General features: G+C 39.7%; 2 protein-coding genes across 2 annotated transcripts; one reads left to right on the forward strand and one right to left on the reverse strand.

Annotated features, from left to right (window-relative positions):
• Positions 1-1,332: 1,332 nt before the first annotated feature.
• Positions 1,333-7,836, forward strand: LOC311497556 (uncharacterized protein). Its single transcript, XM_084557870.1, has 11 exons — positions 1,333-1,970; positions 2,059-2,137; positions 3,108-3,473; positions 3,757-3,870; positions 4,058-4,172; positions 4,273-4,382; positions 4,486-4,622; positions 4,716-6,331; positions 6,553-6,657; positions 6,758-6,849; positions 6,988-7,836. The coding sequence occupies exons 1-11, from the start codon at positions 1,888-1,890 to the stop codon at positions 7,039-7,041; spliced, it is 2,871 nt and encodes a 956-aa protein (XP_084413996.1). The 5' UTR covers positions 1,333-1,887; the 3' UTR covers positions 7,042-7,836.
• A 537-nt stretch (positions 7,837-8,373) lies between these two features.
• Positions 8,374-15,866, reverse strand: LOC311508051 (integrin alpha-L-like; the record flags this gene model as incomplete). Its single annotated transcript, XM_084572669.1, is given in 11 exon segments — positions 8,374-8,888; positions 9,085-9,282; positions 9,360-9,506; positions 9,851-10,027; positions 11,411-11,440; positions 11,444-11,528; positions 14,292-14,297; positions 14,299-14,454; positions 14,568-14,710; positions 14,790-14,948; positions 15,807-15,866. Coding segments are annotated over 11 exon segments (1,302 nt in total). The 3' UTR covers positions 8,374-8,747.
• Positions 15,867-17,564: the final 1,698 nt, after the last annotated feature.

Below are 17,564 nucleotides of genomic sequence, written 5' to 3' on the forward strand. Positions count from 1 at the left end.
GGTCTGCTGGAGCAGTGGCATCACAGAGAGGGAGAGGAAGAAGCTGGATAAGATCATCAGGAAGTCCAGCTCTGTCCTGGGCTGCCCCTTGGACTCAGTGAGGGAGGTGGGTGACAGGAGAGTTCTGGCTAAACTGTCCTCCTTGCTGGACAATGAGTCCCACCCCCTGCATGGTGACCTGACAGGACTGAGGAGCAGCTTCAGTGACAGACTGCTTCACCCTCGATGTGTGAAGGAAAGATACAGAAGGTCTTTCCTTCCTGCTGCTGTTAGGCTCCACAACGAGCACTCCTAATATGTGGAATATATCTATTTATTATTTATTATATCTCTGTCATTTCTGCATGCTGTTGCAAACTACATTTTCTCCATTGTGGGACAAATAAAGGTTTTTCTTATCTTAATGTGCACATTATAACTAATAGCATTAATAACATGGAGTTACTATGTAGAATGTTTACTGCTGTGTGTGTCAGGCCGGGTTTTTGTAAAGCGTCTTGAGACGATTTGTATTGTTATTGACGCTATATAAATAAAATTGAATTGAATTGAATTGAATTATCTGTTGCAGAAAGGTGAGTTGTTGTACAGTTGGATAGAGTAGGGTATGAAAATAGTCCTGTAGCGTTCACTGTGGGAGCAGAGCAAAACAGAAAAGACGAACTGAGACAGAATCCATCAGACAAAACTTGGTACATTTCAAGTATTGTACTTAAGAACACTTTCAAAGCACCCAAATTTCTAGTTTGTCATTTCAAGGACTCATCTGTCCACAGGCTCAAGACTGCAGCCCAGAACAGAGCCAGCCTTCTTCATCAGTCTGTTTAGTCTCCATTTGTCTTCTGCTGAGATGCTGCTGCTCCAGCAGACTTCTCCATAGCAGATGGCTGGTGCCACCACAGAGTCATCGAAGGACCTCAGGAGTGCTCGCTGCCCTCCGAAGGATCTTATAGTCTTTAGCATGTAGAGTCTGCTCTGGACTTTCTTATAAAGAGACCTAGCCCTAGTTCACCCAGGTACTTATAAGAATCCACTATGTCCATTACCTAGATGTGCACCGGTGTTTGTACCTGCAGAAATCCACTGCCTGTTCCTTGGTTTTACCCACATTTAGCTGGAGGTAGTTTAATATTAATGCTAATGCTAGTACTAATGCTAATGCAAATTGTTTAACACAAAAAGTACATCAACTAAAATGTGTAACGTGAGTCAGCAGTAAATTAATAGTAGTTTAACAGCAGAGTATTGACAGTTCCCAGTGGATATTGTAAAAATTAAATATTTAACTTTAGCAGATAGGGTTGTTCTCGTGGTGCAATTCAAGAAATATTAAATCCATTAGATTTTCTGTTGGTTGTCATATCAACCGAGAAGTTGCATCACACAAAGACGGGGGTAAGAAATTGTTTAAAAGAGGTATGCAGGGTGTGCTAAGGGATTTAAAATATATCTAAACTTATTTAATTATCTATCGTGTACAGCAGCCTTTATTTTCATCACCACACATGCTAAGAAAAAACAAGTACAAACCTTACCAGTTGGTGGCAACAAGTGTTTCACCCCTTTTATCTGTATTTGGTAGAGTCCAGAGAAGTGACGTATGTCTCAAATACGGAAGTGATGTAGCTGGCTAACCTAACGTAACGAAGACATGTGAGCCATGGTTCACTGGATTAGTCAAAGTGGAATATAATATTTACTTTGAAAAACTGGTATTAATCGAGAATAATGACAAAAAAAACAATGTTCAGTCTTTCTGCGCGAAGCGGCGTTTGTTAGCTAGCATACCGTTAGCATCGCCGTGCAGACGGCTGTTCTAAGTTTTGTTTTTGTATATTTATGTATCGTGACAGTGTGCTTTAGACAGGATAGAAATACGTTTAAAAAATGAATTTCGCCAACCTGTTCACGAGACTACCTGCTGTCAGTGAGGATATGAAGAATCCTGATCAACCAAACTGGACGCACCGGTACATAACTATAGCTTGCTAATAGCCACATGAGCATTTGTGTTTTTATGGCGTATTTGATCATGATTGTTTTTAATTTGTTTTCTAGGAACGGGTCTGGGAATGGTTCAAGAGGCAGAGGCAGGAAGAGGAAAACTGGTGGTGAGCAGACGGGCTCTTACCAGAAGGTGAGATGAACTTTGCTTTGTAAATAAAAATATTTTAAATGAGGCAAATCACATATGTAAAAAATACACATTTTAATAAAGATCAGATAATAAAAAAGTCTCCTAATATACACAAAGGACAATTGATTTAAAGACTGTAAAAGAAATATTACGTTTTTTTAATAGAGACAAGTGTATTCAACAAAACATTAGAAACATGTCTTAGTATAACCACAAACTGCAGACAAAAGCTAAATGAGCCCCTGTCTGTAAACCAGGTTCAACAATTTATACAAACTGGATGTATTCTGTCAATTTTGTACACCACCACATATTTTCGGTTAGATCTACATGCAAGTGAGTTCCTGGGTTTACATTGACTCTATTGTTCCACTAATAATCACAATAAAATGCCTCGTGTAACCACCTTAATCTGAACAGACAGACCTGATATGAAGTCATTTTCAATCAGATTAAGAGGAGTGGTGTAAACCTTTGATGATTTGTTCAGTGGAAAAATCTGATGTCCTCATAACCGTAATCTCTCTAAGCGTGTTGGTCCCACTTAAACATCAGGTGACCAGTTTCATGGGACAGAGACAGAAACATGGAGGTAGCAAAATAGATGTTTAAACAAATGTTTGTAAAGATGGACAAAGCTGGAATCCTTGTGGACAGCAACAATGAAAACGTGGAAACATCTTGGTCATCTTCTTCTATTGAATTAATTTGTTTAAAGGCATGTAATTATACGTATCTGATCAGATCATTTTATCTTTATTTGGAATCTCTGATCAGAATGATTTCAATCAGATTAAAGAAATATTGTTCATGTCAACATAGGCAGTGCAGCTTAAAATAACGTTTTATGTCGTGTTTTGTGTTGTCTTCACAATTTAAATGTACTGACTAGCTTGACAATATCAGAAATATAACAATATTAGCAGCCAAATACAATTAATTGACATTTTAATCTATATTTTTTTTACAGAAGCATTGTTACCAAGGTCAGGGTAACACTCCCTACGATACCTTCAAAGGTGATACCACTAAGACAGTACATTACCATATGCGGAGCACGGAAGGGGAACGTGCACTTGCTGGCAACACCAATGAAGTCATCAATAATCACAACAATAAAGCTGCCCTCAAAAGCAAATGCTTCAAAGGACAGAATCATAAAACTAAAAAGAACTTTAATGGGAACAACCACCACCAACAACAACAACAGGAAAGGAAAATAAAGGGACAGAACAATCAGCGTCAGTGGAATGATAGAGGGAGACGTCCCAGAGGAGATGGAGGACCGATGCTAAGCAAAGGTGGAAGAGGCGGTAAATACGAAAATGCCAAACGGGTAAGTAAGCCTTGATTGTACATGTGAGCATAAACATCCACCATTGATAACCTGCAGGTTATCTGCTGTTGAACTAATTCAATCTAAAAGGCATCAGATATTTCGTATTTCTAATGCTTGACATCCCCCTCTCTCTCACACATTTCACGTCTGTCTGTCTGTAAAATCTATACTCTGGATATAAAGACAGAAAGACGTAATTGAAATAGTGAAATTGGCCAAAGAATTGAGGTAATGGGACAAAACTTTCTTGAAAATATACTGATCTTAAATCTCCTCTTAGAGCGTTCAAGGGAAACCCACAAGGTTCATGACTGAGGAGTTCAAGGACCAGAATGCTTTGTTGGTGGACGGACGGTTACTTTGCCGACATTTCCTTTGGGGACGGTGCATCAAGGCAAGTTACACCACAACTCTCTTTGTCTGTGAAGGTTCTCAGTCATCCAAGTCAGGGTTTATCGAAAAAACAAGCTGAAAACAAGGGCAACTGGACTTGTAGGGTTTCTTGAAGACGTTTTGCCACTTGTTCACAGCTCTTTCTTCTCTGCAACATCCCATGACTTTCTTCCCTTTCTCTCACGCAGGAGGGCGACTGTCAACTGGAGCACATTCAGAGTTACAACAATCTCATCAAAGAAATATGCAAATTCTATGTCCAAGGATTCTGCACAAAAGGGGAGAGCTGCCCATACATGCACAATATCCTTTGTTTCTGGCATCAATAGTTGATTAGAGGAGTCTTCTGATTGTTATAAACTAAAGCTTTTTGACATCTAATATTTCCTTTACTAAGCTGCACAGTCTTTTCCTTGTAAGTTCTTCCACAGAAGGGGAAAGTGTTCTCAGGGAGAAGGTTGCAGATTTTCTCATGAGCCGCTTAACGACGTCACCGAAAAACTATTGGATGAGGTGTGTATCCAAAAGTCCAACCATAAAAAATGCTCTAAAAATAATGTGCATGTTTTGCTATGTGCTGAAATACATGTGTATGGGTGACATCCTCTCACTGCAGGCGTTAAAACGGGAAAATGACCTCATTGAAATTGCAAAAAAAGCTGAACAGGAGGCGTGTGGTCAGCCCGAAAACACAGATGAATCGGAAGCTGTAGAAGCAGATAGCACCCCTGATATATTGATACAGCCACTCAGGTATCTACATAAAAAGGTTACCTTTCTTTCTTCTTTCTTTCTTGCATAGGAATGATTATAATTAATCCATCGCGTCATATTTTTACTTCTCAGGACTAACTTTTACAACAGCGCTGAGAAGGAGACCTTGTCGCTTGAGGCAGAAGAACCGTCCGGTAACACGGATGAAGCTGCTCGACCAGATGCATCAGATACTGCCCAACCTCACAGCCCTGCATCAGCCAACTGCAACCTCAAGGAGACAGTTTGTTATTCAGTAGAAGCCGTGCTTGGACCTCAGCTCTTCAGACCGTTCCCTAGTTTATTTGCACCTCCCGGAAGTCAAGAATCTACATCCCTCTCTGTGCCACAGACCGTTTCTGAGGCCACTTCGGGTTCTGCAAACCAAAGCGAAGCTCCTTACTCTGTCGATGCTGTGCTCAGGTCTTTTAAATCAGTGGAAAGTTCCACCTTTGGCCATAGACCTGCCCCTCTAGCTGTAAAAACTGTATCCTATTCCCCAAGAACTCATCATGATCCTGTGCAAAGTTCAGAACACCGACATGAGACATTCTTGCCAAATACCAGAGATGAAGCAAACAAATGCCAGGAAAAAAAGTTCAGTAGCCTGTCAGCCCTCCAAGTGCACACTGGCCTGATTTCAAAGGTCTTTCCTGATCAGAGTAAAAGATGTAGAGATATGTCAGTGCCCCTGAAAACCGTTCAAAAACCTTCTCATGAGTTGTCATACTCTGCTGAAGCATCCTCCAGAAACACTGAAGATATGAAACAAAGCATGTACCTGCCTACAGATTTGACTCAGTCCGTAAACTGTAGGAACCAGACGCGTGCTCCCAAACAACCTACTCAACTGAACTCATGTTTCCCTAGTCAGACATTTGAATCACAGTCTTCAATAAAGCCCTCTTCTGCCCCTTTAGGTCCCACTAAGTCTAAATGTAGAGCTGTTGTTCCTGTTGAACATGTCGCTAACTCCATTAAGACAAGGGGCTGTGCAAACTCTGCCGTTCATCATTCTGAAGCAAAAGAACTCACAGAGCTTTCCAAAAATGCGCAATCTGACCGCAAAGTTGGCACTCAGCAGCATCATTCTGCTAAAATGACACAAGAAAGCAGCAGGCATGAGTTCTCTGTTGCACGTAAGAAGATTCAGAAAATACCTTTTAAAAGCCTTTTTGCAAGTCCCATTAATGACAGTTTGACACCAACAACAGGTTCTGTGACAGTCCCAGCTTGTCCGCAAGGTTTTATTCCACAGTCTGCCACTTGCACAAGGGAAGATAAACATGTTAAAGCTGCAGCTGAACCTGACAAAACCTCTGCCTCGTCCTTCCTCAGCCTTTTTGCAACTCCTCCTATCGCTTCGCTCCCACGCCTGCAATCTCAAACGGATCATTCCAGGACTCCTCCAAGTGGACAGCAGTCGATTAATAATGCTTTTCATTCATCGGACTCCGAGCAAAGAGCTTCTAATATAGAGTCGCCTCTCCTGTGTCGGGCCAGAGCTAATATCACACGAGCGTCTCCTAAATTCTCCCCCAGTCCTGAGAGCAAAACTGTAACTCAACCCACTGAGCAGCTGGTGAATCCAGTCGGTAGCCTCGTGTCTGATTCTCTCAGTGAGACGTCCACCAGTCCAGATTCTTCTCGTCCAAATTCATGTACAGCCCAGACGGTGCCGCGGCTTCCAGACACGTCATCCCTCAGTGGTAAGGACATGCTGCATGTGTTCTCAGTCATCTAGGTCATGGTATATCCAAAAACCTGTTGGGTTTCTTTCTCATGGGTTTCATTTCAAGTAGCTTCTTCAGTTCTAAAAGACTAGTGGGGAGTTGGGAGTTTTAACCAGTCTCTTAGAACTGAAGAAGACACTTGGATGAGTGGCAAAACGTCTTATTGCAGCTTGTTAATGCCTTTGTTCATTTTCTAGGATCCACTGCAAACTCAGTTCTGAAAACTCTCTTCCTGTGCCTGAGTCCATACCAAGAGGATGGAGGACAACAGGCGGACAGTATTCAAATCAGCGTCCCTTCAGGTACGCTGTTTACTGCCCAGCTTACAGTACACATACATTGACATTCAGTTAAATGTCGACCTCTAGGGAAGCAATCTGTTGTTTTATTTTTGCATTTCAGAAAGTGAAAAAAAAGCTGAAAGCAGAACGGAGCTTGTCTTTGGGAAGAAAGGAAAGAACAAAAAAAAGAACAGAAGAAAGAAGAAGCATAAGGTAGGTTTGTCCGGCATAATGTCCATGTGGTTTGTCAGTATGTTGACTTAAACATGGCTGTAGTTTTTCAATATGTTTCTGTTTGTCAAGTTGCAAAATTATGCAGATGTGTTTTAATGTTTGGGTTACGCTCCTCAGGCTCAAGGTTCCCACAAAGTTTCCACTGAGAGAGCAGCTGCACAATCATCCTGAGTACCAGCCCTTCTTTTCAGACCCGTCAAATCTCCTTCGAGGCAACAGGCCTGACTCTCGGCGGTCCAGGTATGACTGAAGCTCAGCCGAGAAACTGTAGCGCACACAACTTTCCACTCAAATCAGTGACACCATCAATGTCTCATTCACACCCGAATGAGACTGACGCGCACACCTCAGAGGAAGGAAAGGACATAAACAGGAAAATGGTCGGGGATATCACTGAAGGACCCGTTTTCAACATGGGACATTAACATTGGTGTCACTGTGGTGAATCAGAAAAATAATCCTTTATACACTTATTTTTGTGCGAGTATGAAAGTAGTATAGTCGATTTCAAAACTCAACCAAAGAAACCTGTATGTTATAAGTACGTTTTAGTATTTGTAAACCACATTGATACATTAAACCAGCTGATGTAGTTCATGCCAGAGTGTAATAGTTGGATGATTTTCTCTCGCCTTATTATTAGTCATGGTATCCATGTTATGCAGGACACACATACTTGTTTTAACAAACTTTTTTTTTTTTTTTTTTTCATGTCAGTCTTAGACTAAAATGTTGTGCACTTTTTTGGAAAATACTTAATAATGGTGAACATGTATTTATGTATTTTCTGTTTTAAAATTATGTCCCAGAATACTGGTCTGGTGCAGATAGAGGCGGAGGGGCCGCAGAAATAAACTTGAGGCATGAATTATCTTCCCAGTTTTCTTTTCATGGGTGTTTGCTGTATGTTGTTTAAATGAATGAGAAAGCAGAGCTCACAGAATACAGAAATAACAACTCAAGTATGTGAGTTTAAATCAGAAAATGCTTTAGTAAAGATTTGCAGTAATTACAAATGAACATATTTGAACACAGTCATGTGTTAAATGCACCACAGACATACAGTGTCACACATACACTGATCAGGCATAACATTATGACCACCTTTATAATACTGTGTAGGTCTCCCTTGTGCCTCCAAAACAGTTGGGACTCATCAGAGAATTGACTTGGGCCTTCTGAGGGTGTCCTGTGGTGTCTGGCAACAGAATGCTGTTAGTGAGGGCCTTTGGGTCCTATGGGTTGAGGGGAGGGCCCTCTATGGATCAGGCTTGTTCCAGTGTATCCCACAGATACATGATCAGTTTGGGATCTAGTGAATTTGGAGGCCAGGTCAACACCTTGTGCCATTTTTTTTTAGTTGTTCATGTTTTTGTGTGTGTGCCTGTGTCAGGCTGCATCCTGCTGGATGCCATTGCTATGGGTTAAGGGTGCCTGTTCTGGTCTAGGTGGGTGCTACATGTCTAAGTAACATCCACATGAATGCCAGGTCCAAACGTTTCCCAGCGGAACATTGTATTGTCACAAGATGGTCAGTGGTATTTATTTCTCCTTTCAGTGGTTTTAATGTTGTGGCTGACTGGTGTATAGGATTACAATGACCAGTTTATATAATTGTGAGTGACAGAGGAGGTGGTTGTAGCATTAGCGTTAACATCATAAATTACTCCTCATACCAGCAGATGGCAGTAGTCTGTGTTCATCGTTCACAAGAAAAACAGGAAGAGCTACTATCAGCTGGGAGGCTAGGAAGCTAGGAAGAGCTATAAATCACTGCACAGAGTTGGCTTCTCCTGAATCATGCTGATCAGTTGGTCTACACTTTATACATTCTAGTAGTCCCTACCTTCTTTTTTTTAATGCACACTTTTTATACATTATCCATATCTTAAGACAATACTTGTTTCCGGTGATCCAACTACAATACGTGGAAGTCCATCCTCTCCGCCGTCAATGTTCCCATCAATGGCCTGTCCAAAGAATCTAATCCCAGGTATCATTTTCTCTCCCGTGATTCTCTGGAATAATAAGATACTTGTCATTTAAAACAGTGTTTTGTTTACTCACCAACTTAAAGAGGTGTTTGCGAAATGGTACCGTATGTCAGAAAGTGTTGATTGTCACTGTAATGTATCCGTCTTTGCATGCCTGCCTTGTGTTTTCTAGTGTAGAGGAATTATTTTTCCTAATTTTATCAGATGTTCTCCGGCCTACCTGGCTGAAAATGTTTTGTATCCCTCTGTGTCGGTCTCCAAGGTAGATGTACACAGCCCCCCTGTTATCATCCTCAAGGGGGGCTCCAACAGCAACGTCTCGGAGTCCGTCTCCATTCAGGTCTGCAAGACTGGATATGGTGGAGCCAAATCTACCCGTGGATGGCGCCGTCACATTCAGTTCACTTCTCAGTTGTATCTATAGGGCATGAGGTGGATTTAGAGAATAAAAGTATGTATTTTCTCACAGTAATCCAAGCCTCTGTCACTGCCCACCTCATTGGTCAGTCTGTAGATGTATATCTGGCCTTCTTTCTTCTCCTGAGCCTGGTCAAACAGCGGAGCTCCCACCAGCAGGAAATCCATGTTATCGTCTGAGTTAACATCCAGTGAGCACAGCTCTGCACCGAAGTAGGAACCAATCTGAAAAAATGATTCTATTGAATGGTTTCTGCATACAGATTTCACTTTTACAGGCTACCATATATAATCTGTGACCCATTGTCACATTTCTGGATAAACTGCTGAACGGCAATGACTTGTTGTTACATGTTTTGGTCTACACACTTCACCACTGATATTTGTACCTGTTGCACCTTATCCAATTCTCTGTACAGTCTTGTCATTGTATGGTAGGAGAACCAAACTTTGTCTAAGTTCATGAAGAACCTTTCAAAATCGTCTTGTTTCTAGACAACTTTCAAAATATGCAATAAACCTACTAATCTGGCACAGTGATAAGAAATTTTCTCAAGACATTTACCAACCTGTTCACCATTTATTCTTTGGGAAAATATCCAGTTCCCTTCATTGTAAAGGAAAAGTACGACTTGTCCAGTGTGCTCAAAGCTTGGTGCACCCATAAAATATAGAAGATGACCGTTCTTCTTTCCAAAAGAAATCGAGTATCCTGCAACAGTGTCAGTCACAAATGAAATAATCAGCTAAATGTTAACAATCACAGTGTTGCTTAAAGGTTTTTGCACCGTTCAAAATTTTCTGGTTAAACCCAAAGAAAGAAGTTTACCTATATAGGAGTCAGTCTGCATGTCTGGATCTGCAGTTGGTGTTTTTTTGTTTTCTTGAAGCTTTTCAACAGAACTACGCCAGCTGTTTGATCTGACTGAACCCAGAACTAAAGAATTCTGTAAACAAAGAAGTCACAAAGAGGAATGGAGATGCCGTGGATGATTATGTTGGATCATCTGTCAGGTCTGAATTTATGTAGCCAAGATACTTTTGTCCAATGAGGCAGCTGATCATTATTGACATCATTGAACAGATATCCAAAAATTAGATAGATCAACTAAACGGAAAATATCTGAATGCAATGCCGAAATGCTAATGCTGTTAATTGTTAAGTGTTCAAAACTACAGTTCCTCTAATGTTCACTAGTGGGGGGCTCCAAAAGCAAGTCAGTTCCCATAGACTAATGTTCTATGTTCTTTACATGTTCAAATGTTCAACTTTACAGCAGTAATAAACATTCACAGCCTGGTACAAAAACAGTTTTGGTCTGTATTGTTAAGTGTCCCATTCACTACAGCTGTACAGGGGGTTATTTTTAATTTAACTCACTAAAATAAATCATATCAAAACTTGAAGTTGTTAGTTTTAATTAGCCAGGACAGGAGTTAGGTGGTTTCACACATGCAGCCACTAGTGTGAACCTCATAAGTATTCTTCAAGGATTGGTGATGTCACGGAGAGAAGATTTTGAAACAAATAAGACTTTAATTCTCTGTTCAGACCTTGCATTAACAGTCCGTCTTGGGCGAGTGGCAAGTCAAAGTACAGGTGTGAACACACTCAGGAGGCAGTGGGTACTCAGTGAGCTAAAACCGTTTGCTTGTCTTTGACAAGGAGAACATACTAGTCCAACAAGTGTGTGGCTCACCCCCTAACTGTATTTCAGTCTCTTACTGTACCTGTGACTGTACTTGTTCAGATGCTTAACTTTGCTACTGGATGTGTAAATGGTGACATTTGCCATTACTCACCTTGTAGAAGACTGCACTGAATCCACTTGGAGACATATCATTAGTCATCTGTTCTGCTGCAGCTGCTAAATATGACACATTGTACATTTAATGACTGCAGAGGCACATGAGGAAGATAAGGGGGTTGTTATAACATTAGTGTTGCACAAAGAGGACAAACACATCATTTGCCACCTTCAACATATATATGTGTGTATGTGTGTGTGTGTGTGTGTGTGTGTGTATATGTCTCTCTGTACTGATGCTACTGAGCTACCACGGGGAAATCTATCTTTTTTTGTAACACTATTGATCAAAACACAGATAACAAAAACGACATCACTTGCCATGGTGAAGATCCTTTTTTGAAAAATTTCTCATATTCCTGTGAGTCCGTCATAGTTCTCAATTTTTAAGGCGTTTTTGTCTTTAGGTTCTGAAGAGATGGCCTTAAATCTATCCAGCCTGGCGATTTAACCATGTCAAAAATACTGAAGATATTATAATTACAAAAGAATTTTACCTTGGAAACCAGGAGTAAAAGAGTTGGTTGGCTGAAGATGCGTGAGCTTGTAACAGACCGTGTTCAGGTAGGAGTTCTCATTGTGTTCTTGAACTGCGCTTGGACCACAAGCCTAAATCAGATCAGATCAGATCAGAACTTAACTTTTTTCAATATTTTTTTTTTTTTAAACAATCACAGCAAATTTGAAGGCTATCTATCTATCTATCTATCTATCTATCTATCTATCTATCTATCTATCTATCTATCTGCCGGTCGGTCGGTCGGTCATCTTATATTTTCTCTCTATTTATAGTCAAAGTGTTAAGCAGGCATGTAACTCCCCAGTGAAAGAAGTCACCAAGGTATGTCACATTTTATTGGAAAGGCATTGTTCACAATATGGCTATAATGTGTTTGTTATATGTAGTACCGTTACTGAGGCACGGGGCGCAGATTCTGTCATGCAAGTCACCATGTGGTGCATAGTTGATGGAGAACTGTGTGGATGTTTATGGATTTGATATAATATTGAGACAGAAGAAGAAATTCTGACATGCTGACTATGAAATTCAAAGTTTGGCTGCATGTTTACTCTGTCAGCTGAGGTCGCTGGTCACCTCCAGCAATGTGATGCTGTTTATCAGTGGAGAGAGTTGCTTCTAGTTTAAAATGACAAATGGAGCTAAGTGGATTGTGTGTACTGTTGTGCTCCATTTTTATTCTCCTCATAGTTATGGGGCTTTTATTTATTCACTAAAATATTCAAATTAGTAATAATGAAACACATTTTGAATATAATACACTTGGCTACAGTATGTATTCAGGTCAAGAATATAGATTTTAATGTTGCAAACCATTACTTTCTACTGTGTTTTTATGTATGACATCAAGCGACTAGTCGACGTCAACTCAACTTTTTAATCGACTTCAAAAAATTGGAAGTCGTTCAACCCCTGCTGGACACATTCACATGGTCACAGATATATTGTTCATTTTTAATAATTTGCCCAGAATCCTTTTCAGGCAAAGACTGTCTGAAGTCAGAAACGTGTAAACATCACCAGAGGATGAGTTCTGGGTTGCTTTAACAGTATGTTTTGGGTCATTATCCTTGTGTACTGTGATGAATTGTCCATTCAGCTTAGCTTCATTTGTTTGAATCTGACAGGATATCTCTATACACCCAGTGCCACTGGAAGCCATGCATTGTTATGCATCACACCACCTCCAATGTGTTTTAGGGGTGATGTTGTATTCTTCAGATCATGATCTAGTCCAATCCTTTTCCATATGTTTTCTTCTCATCACCCTGGTACATGTTGATCTGAGCTTCATGTGCCTAAAGAATGCTGTCCTAGAAGTGGTCTGACTTTTTGAGGTTTTTTATTTTAATGGTTGACAATGTCCTTTTTGGTCCTTCTATTCTTGATGTTTATGGATGTTTTACAGCTTGGGGTGAACCCTCTGTATTTGCTCTTGTAAAGTCTTCTCTTTATGATAGACTTGTGATGATGTGAAGGGATTTACAAAACTGTTGTCTTCTGTGGATATCCAGGCTCATGGATTTTTATCAGAATGTACCAAATTGTTTATTTGGCCACATCTTAATTTCCTGCTATCTCTCTGCTGGGATTTCTTTTGTTTTTGCAGCCCTAAGATAACCTGTTCCATTTGCATTGATATTCCAACTAAATAATTTGAATGACCTCCTCTATAACAGCAAATCGGAAGTCATTCAGATGGCTCAAGAATCACAACATAATTTTCTGGCGCACAACAAAAAATGGACTCAAGTCCCTGATATGAAACAGCTATTTGAATTAGTTCTCAAATATCACTTTTGATTCCTTAAGAAAAAGGGAGCTACATATTATTAAAGAGCTTCTGATTTAGAAGTGAAAACCCTCAAATTAAAGCTGAGAGTCTGCACTTTAAGCTTATATTCATTATAAAACAGTCATTTGAATGTATTAAAAAACTGCTAAACTAGCGTCAGTGACGATATAGTTTATCCTTATGTTGGATATGACACTGAGTCATAACTTGCGTTAAGAGTCAGTGAGATATATATTGAAATAGCCAATAAGTTGTATCAATTTCTATATTTAGCCAATGACATGTAGAAAAACTTCAGCTAAAACCGTTTGCTTGACTTTGACAAGGAGAACATACTAGTCCAACAAGTGTGTGGCTCACCCCTAAATGTATTTCAGTCATATTCTGTAAAACTGTTACTGTGTCTGCGAAGGTACTTGGTAAAATGTTTAACTTTTGCTACTGGATGTATAAATGGTGACATTTGCCATTACCCACCTTGTAGAAGACTGCACTGAATCCACTTGGGGACATTTCATCAGGCATCTGTGCTCCGGCTGAAATGACATAGTATATGTAATGACTGCAGAGGCACATGAGGTAGATAACGGTGTTGTTATGACACTAGTGTTGCACAAATAGAGGACAAAGACATCACCTGCTGTGTTCACCTTTGTTACTACAGTTTCTAGATTTTCTAGGAGTCCGTCATAGTTCTCAATTTTGAAGGCGTTTTTGTCTTTAGGTTCTGAAGCAATGGCCTTAAATGTATCCAGCTTGGCATCTCTGACCTGAAACCAGAGTGCAGCTTGACTTTATGACGTCATTACTCAAAACTGGAGTCTAACTGTACTATTTGTGCATAGCTCAGCCTTGACTGTATATTTAAAGCGACAGAATAATAAGACAACGCCGCTTACCCCAATGACCATCCGAATGATGCCTTTTTCATCATATTTTTTAATGATGTTGTTTCTGTCAAGGTCACTGGGATCTCCATCTGTGATTAGCACCAGAACTTTAGTTGAATCAGGAGATGCACCTGCCTCTGGGTTCTCAAAGATGTGGGACCTGTGATAAATATAAAAGTAACACTTGTTAAGATCAACACATCATCCATAAACAAGAATAAGTTAATGTTTATAACATATTCAGTTTTGAGTAAGTCATTTAAATAAACTTACAGCACATATGTGAGGGCTCTGTGTGTGTTGGTGAGATCCTTCATATGGGGTTCTTTCATAAGTTTATCAATGGCAGTTCCGGCTTCATAGTCATTGAAATCAAAAACTTTGTTGTATTGTGAGGAGAACTGAACTGCTGCAAACTGAAAAAAGAAACAATATACACATTATTCATATTATGTATATCATACTTTGGGAAATAAAGTGTAGAAGTGCAGTGACCTTGATAGATGTGTTCTTAAGGCTGTCCATTATCTCCACTATGAAATCTTTATTTTTGTTGAACTCTGCTTCAGACATGCTTCTTGAGCCATCAAATAGAAAGACAAGGTCCACTGTCTTGTTTGTGCTTTCTGAAACAATGTTATCCAAATATTTAACCTGGTCAAAATATTAGGAGGTCCTATGTTAGGCTCTCTAAATATCTGTTACCTTGGACAGCAGAGGAGTTGATTTGCTGATGATGGTCTCTCTTCTTGTAACATACGTTTTTCGGACAGGAATTCTCGTGACATCCATAGACTGCACTTGGCCTGCAGACCTTGACCAGATTGGAGGACAATGAAATGAAATTTTGTTTTGGTATTGTGTTCATTCATTAAATGTAATTCAATTATATTTATATAAAACTGTTAAAGTAGTTCTATTACAGGTGAGTTAGCTGTTATAAGGACTGAATATAAGAGGTATCATAGGCAGGTTGGATAATTATGCATTCATGAAGGAGCTGATAGCTCTGAGTCATGATGATTGATGAGACCAGGACCACAGATGAGTTGTACAGAGCTTTGCATGTCAGAAACACACAACTCCAGGGATGGGATACTCACTAAAAGATGGAAGAAGAGGGAACGAGAGGGAAAGGGAGATGAAGAGATGGACAAACAGCCAATAACATGCTATACAGTAGTAGCACACAATGCATGAGTAGTAAGAGAGAAGAAATTAGATAAAGAAAATTAGAGGATAGGTGCTTCATGCATCATCCCCCAGCAGCCTAGGCCTATAGCAGCATAATTAAGTGATGGTTCAGGGTCACCTGAGCCATCCCTAACTACGAGCTTTATCAAAAAATAAATATAGCTGGGTGTCATCTGCATAGCAACGGAAATGTGTTTGTTTTTCTTAATAATATTGCCTAAGGGAAGCATGTATAATGTGAAGAGCATTGATCCTAACACCATCCTAATTAGAATTTAGTTGTAGAGAAAAATAAAATAATTTGTGGTTTTTACTTACTATTAGTTCAGAGTGCGTAGAGTTTTCCACTATTGAAAGTCCAAAGTTCTTGACGGGCATTGTCGTGTCTGTGAGAGAAATGTCTGTGACAGTAGCATCTGATTAGAACTGTTTATAAAACAAAAAAGATACCACCATTTCCTTGAGAAATATCTAAATGTCTGAACTTGTTTAACCTGGCGTGTCACCAGACTGGTAACACGCCACTTGGTTTTCATTACTCTTCTGTCCATCACCACATAAACTAACTTTGGTCTGGCTTCCAGACTAGGACTTCCTCGCACAGGCAGATATTTGGACTTGGACATGAGGTAAGGATTGCCAATATATAGTCAAAGATTTGCAAATATGGGTCTGACAGTGGAACACCACTAAATGTAATACAGGTAGGCTGGGATTAAGGATTAATCAGGGATGTGCAGATTAATGTTTTGGAGGCTTGAACCTCATTCATCTGATGCTGAGCTGCTAAACTTGAATTATTGATCTTCATACCGACGGGAATTTAATCAGTAAAATGTGATTCCTGTAACTGACGTGTAGCAATCAGCTAGAGATAAGAACTGCAAAAATGCTGTGTACTTGTGGTGGTTGCACAATAGTTTTTGGTGATGTTTTTTTTGCAACTTCCCCACTGTCTGCAACTTCTTGCGTTTAATGCTCCCAGTTAGTTCATCAATTTCACAAACATGTTCATGTACCTGGAACAATGATACAAACGTGGGTTTGGTCCAGATCAGAGTTGCACATTTCTTTAGATCCATCTAGCTGCGAGGGTGCAGTGGGAAGTATTCTGTGGATAAGATCAACAACCATAAAAATAGTGAATTTCTGTGCCTTTCATAATTGTGGGCGTAACAGAATTTATATCTGGGGCAGATGTATGATAATTATTGTATTTATACAATAGTTTTAGGGCCTGTGTGATATAAAAGGGCAAATATACGGTAGTTTACCATTTGACTGAATAAAGCAGTTGTTTTATTCAAATGGCCAAGCATCTGTGTTTATTCCTTAGGTTATTGCAGTTCTTTGTAGATAGGTTTGTATTTGATAGCACTGTCTTAGCATGTGAATTTTCAAGTTGTTTAGTACATACAATAGATTGGGTCAAAATACAATAATTTTAAAGCTACAGTACGATATTTCCCATCTGGCCAACACTGATCTGGGGCACTGTTCAGACCTGGTGTCAACATGCGTCCTAGGTGATCCTTGAAGTGCAAGAGTGAACACACCCAAGGCGCATTATGGCTGCATTTGATATGCAATCACAGTAACAAAACAAAATGTTATTTAAATTTTGTTATGTTATTTATATATGTGCCTCTCGTTATGTTCTCATAATGACAATAAAGACTCTTGATTCTTGATTCTTGATTATGGCTGTCTTTGAGATCCAGTTGCTCAGACCTCATTTGAAGGTGGATTATTTTGCATTTGTGAGGTCTGATCATATTGACACCCTATTCACACTGATCAAAATCAACAGTTTAATGACATGAGTCATCACTTATACTCACCCTTTGCCCTCTTCAGACATGAATCGTAGCACTTTATTTTGAATGAAATATTCTTCCGTTGTGATGATGTGCTGAGTTGTGGCATTGATGTTGAAAGCCAAAGATACAGAGGTGGCTACGGTTTGAGAAAAGAAAGTATCACAAGTTTTTGCCAATAAAGAATCAGAATTTATAAACCATGCTATTTACTAATACTGCTGTGCCCTCTTGACATCAGGGTGAAAGGAAGTTAGGA

This window comes from Chelon labrosus, assembly GCF_963514085.1.
Source record: "Chelon labrosus genome assembly, chromosome: 2".
In the NCBI taxonomy this organism is placed as follows: Eukaryota; Metazoa; Chordata; class Actinopteri; order Mugiliformes; family Mugilidae; genus Chelon; species Chelon labrosus.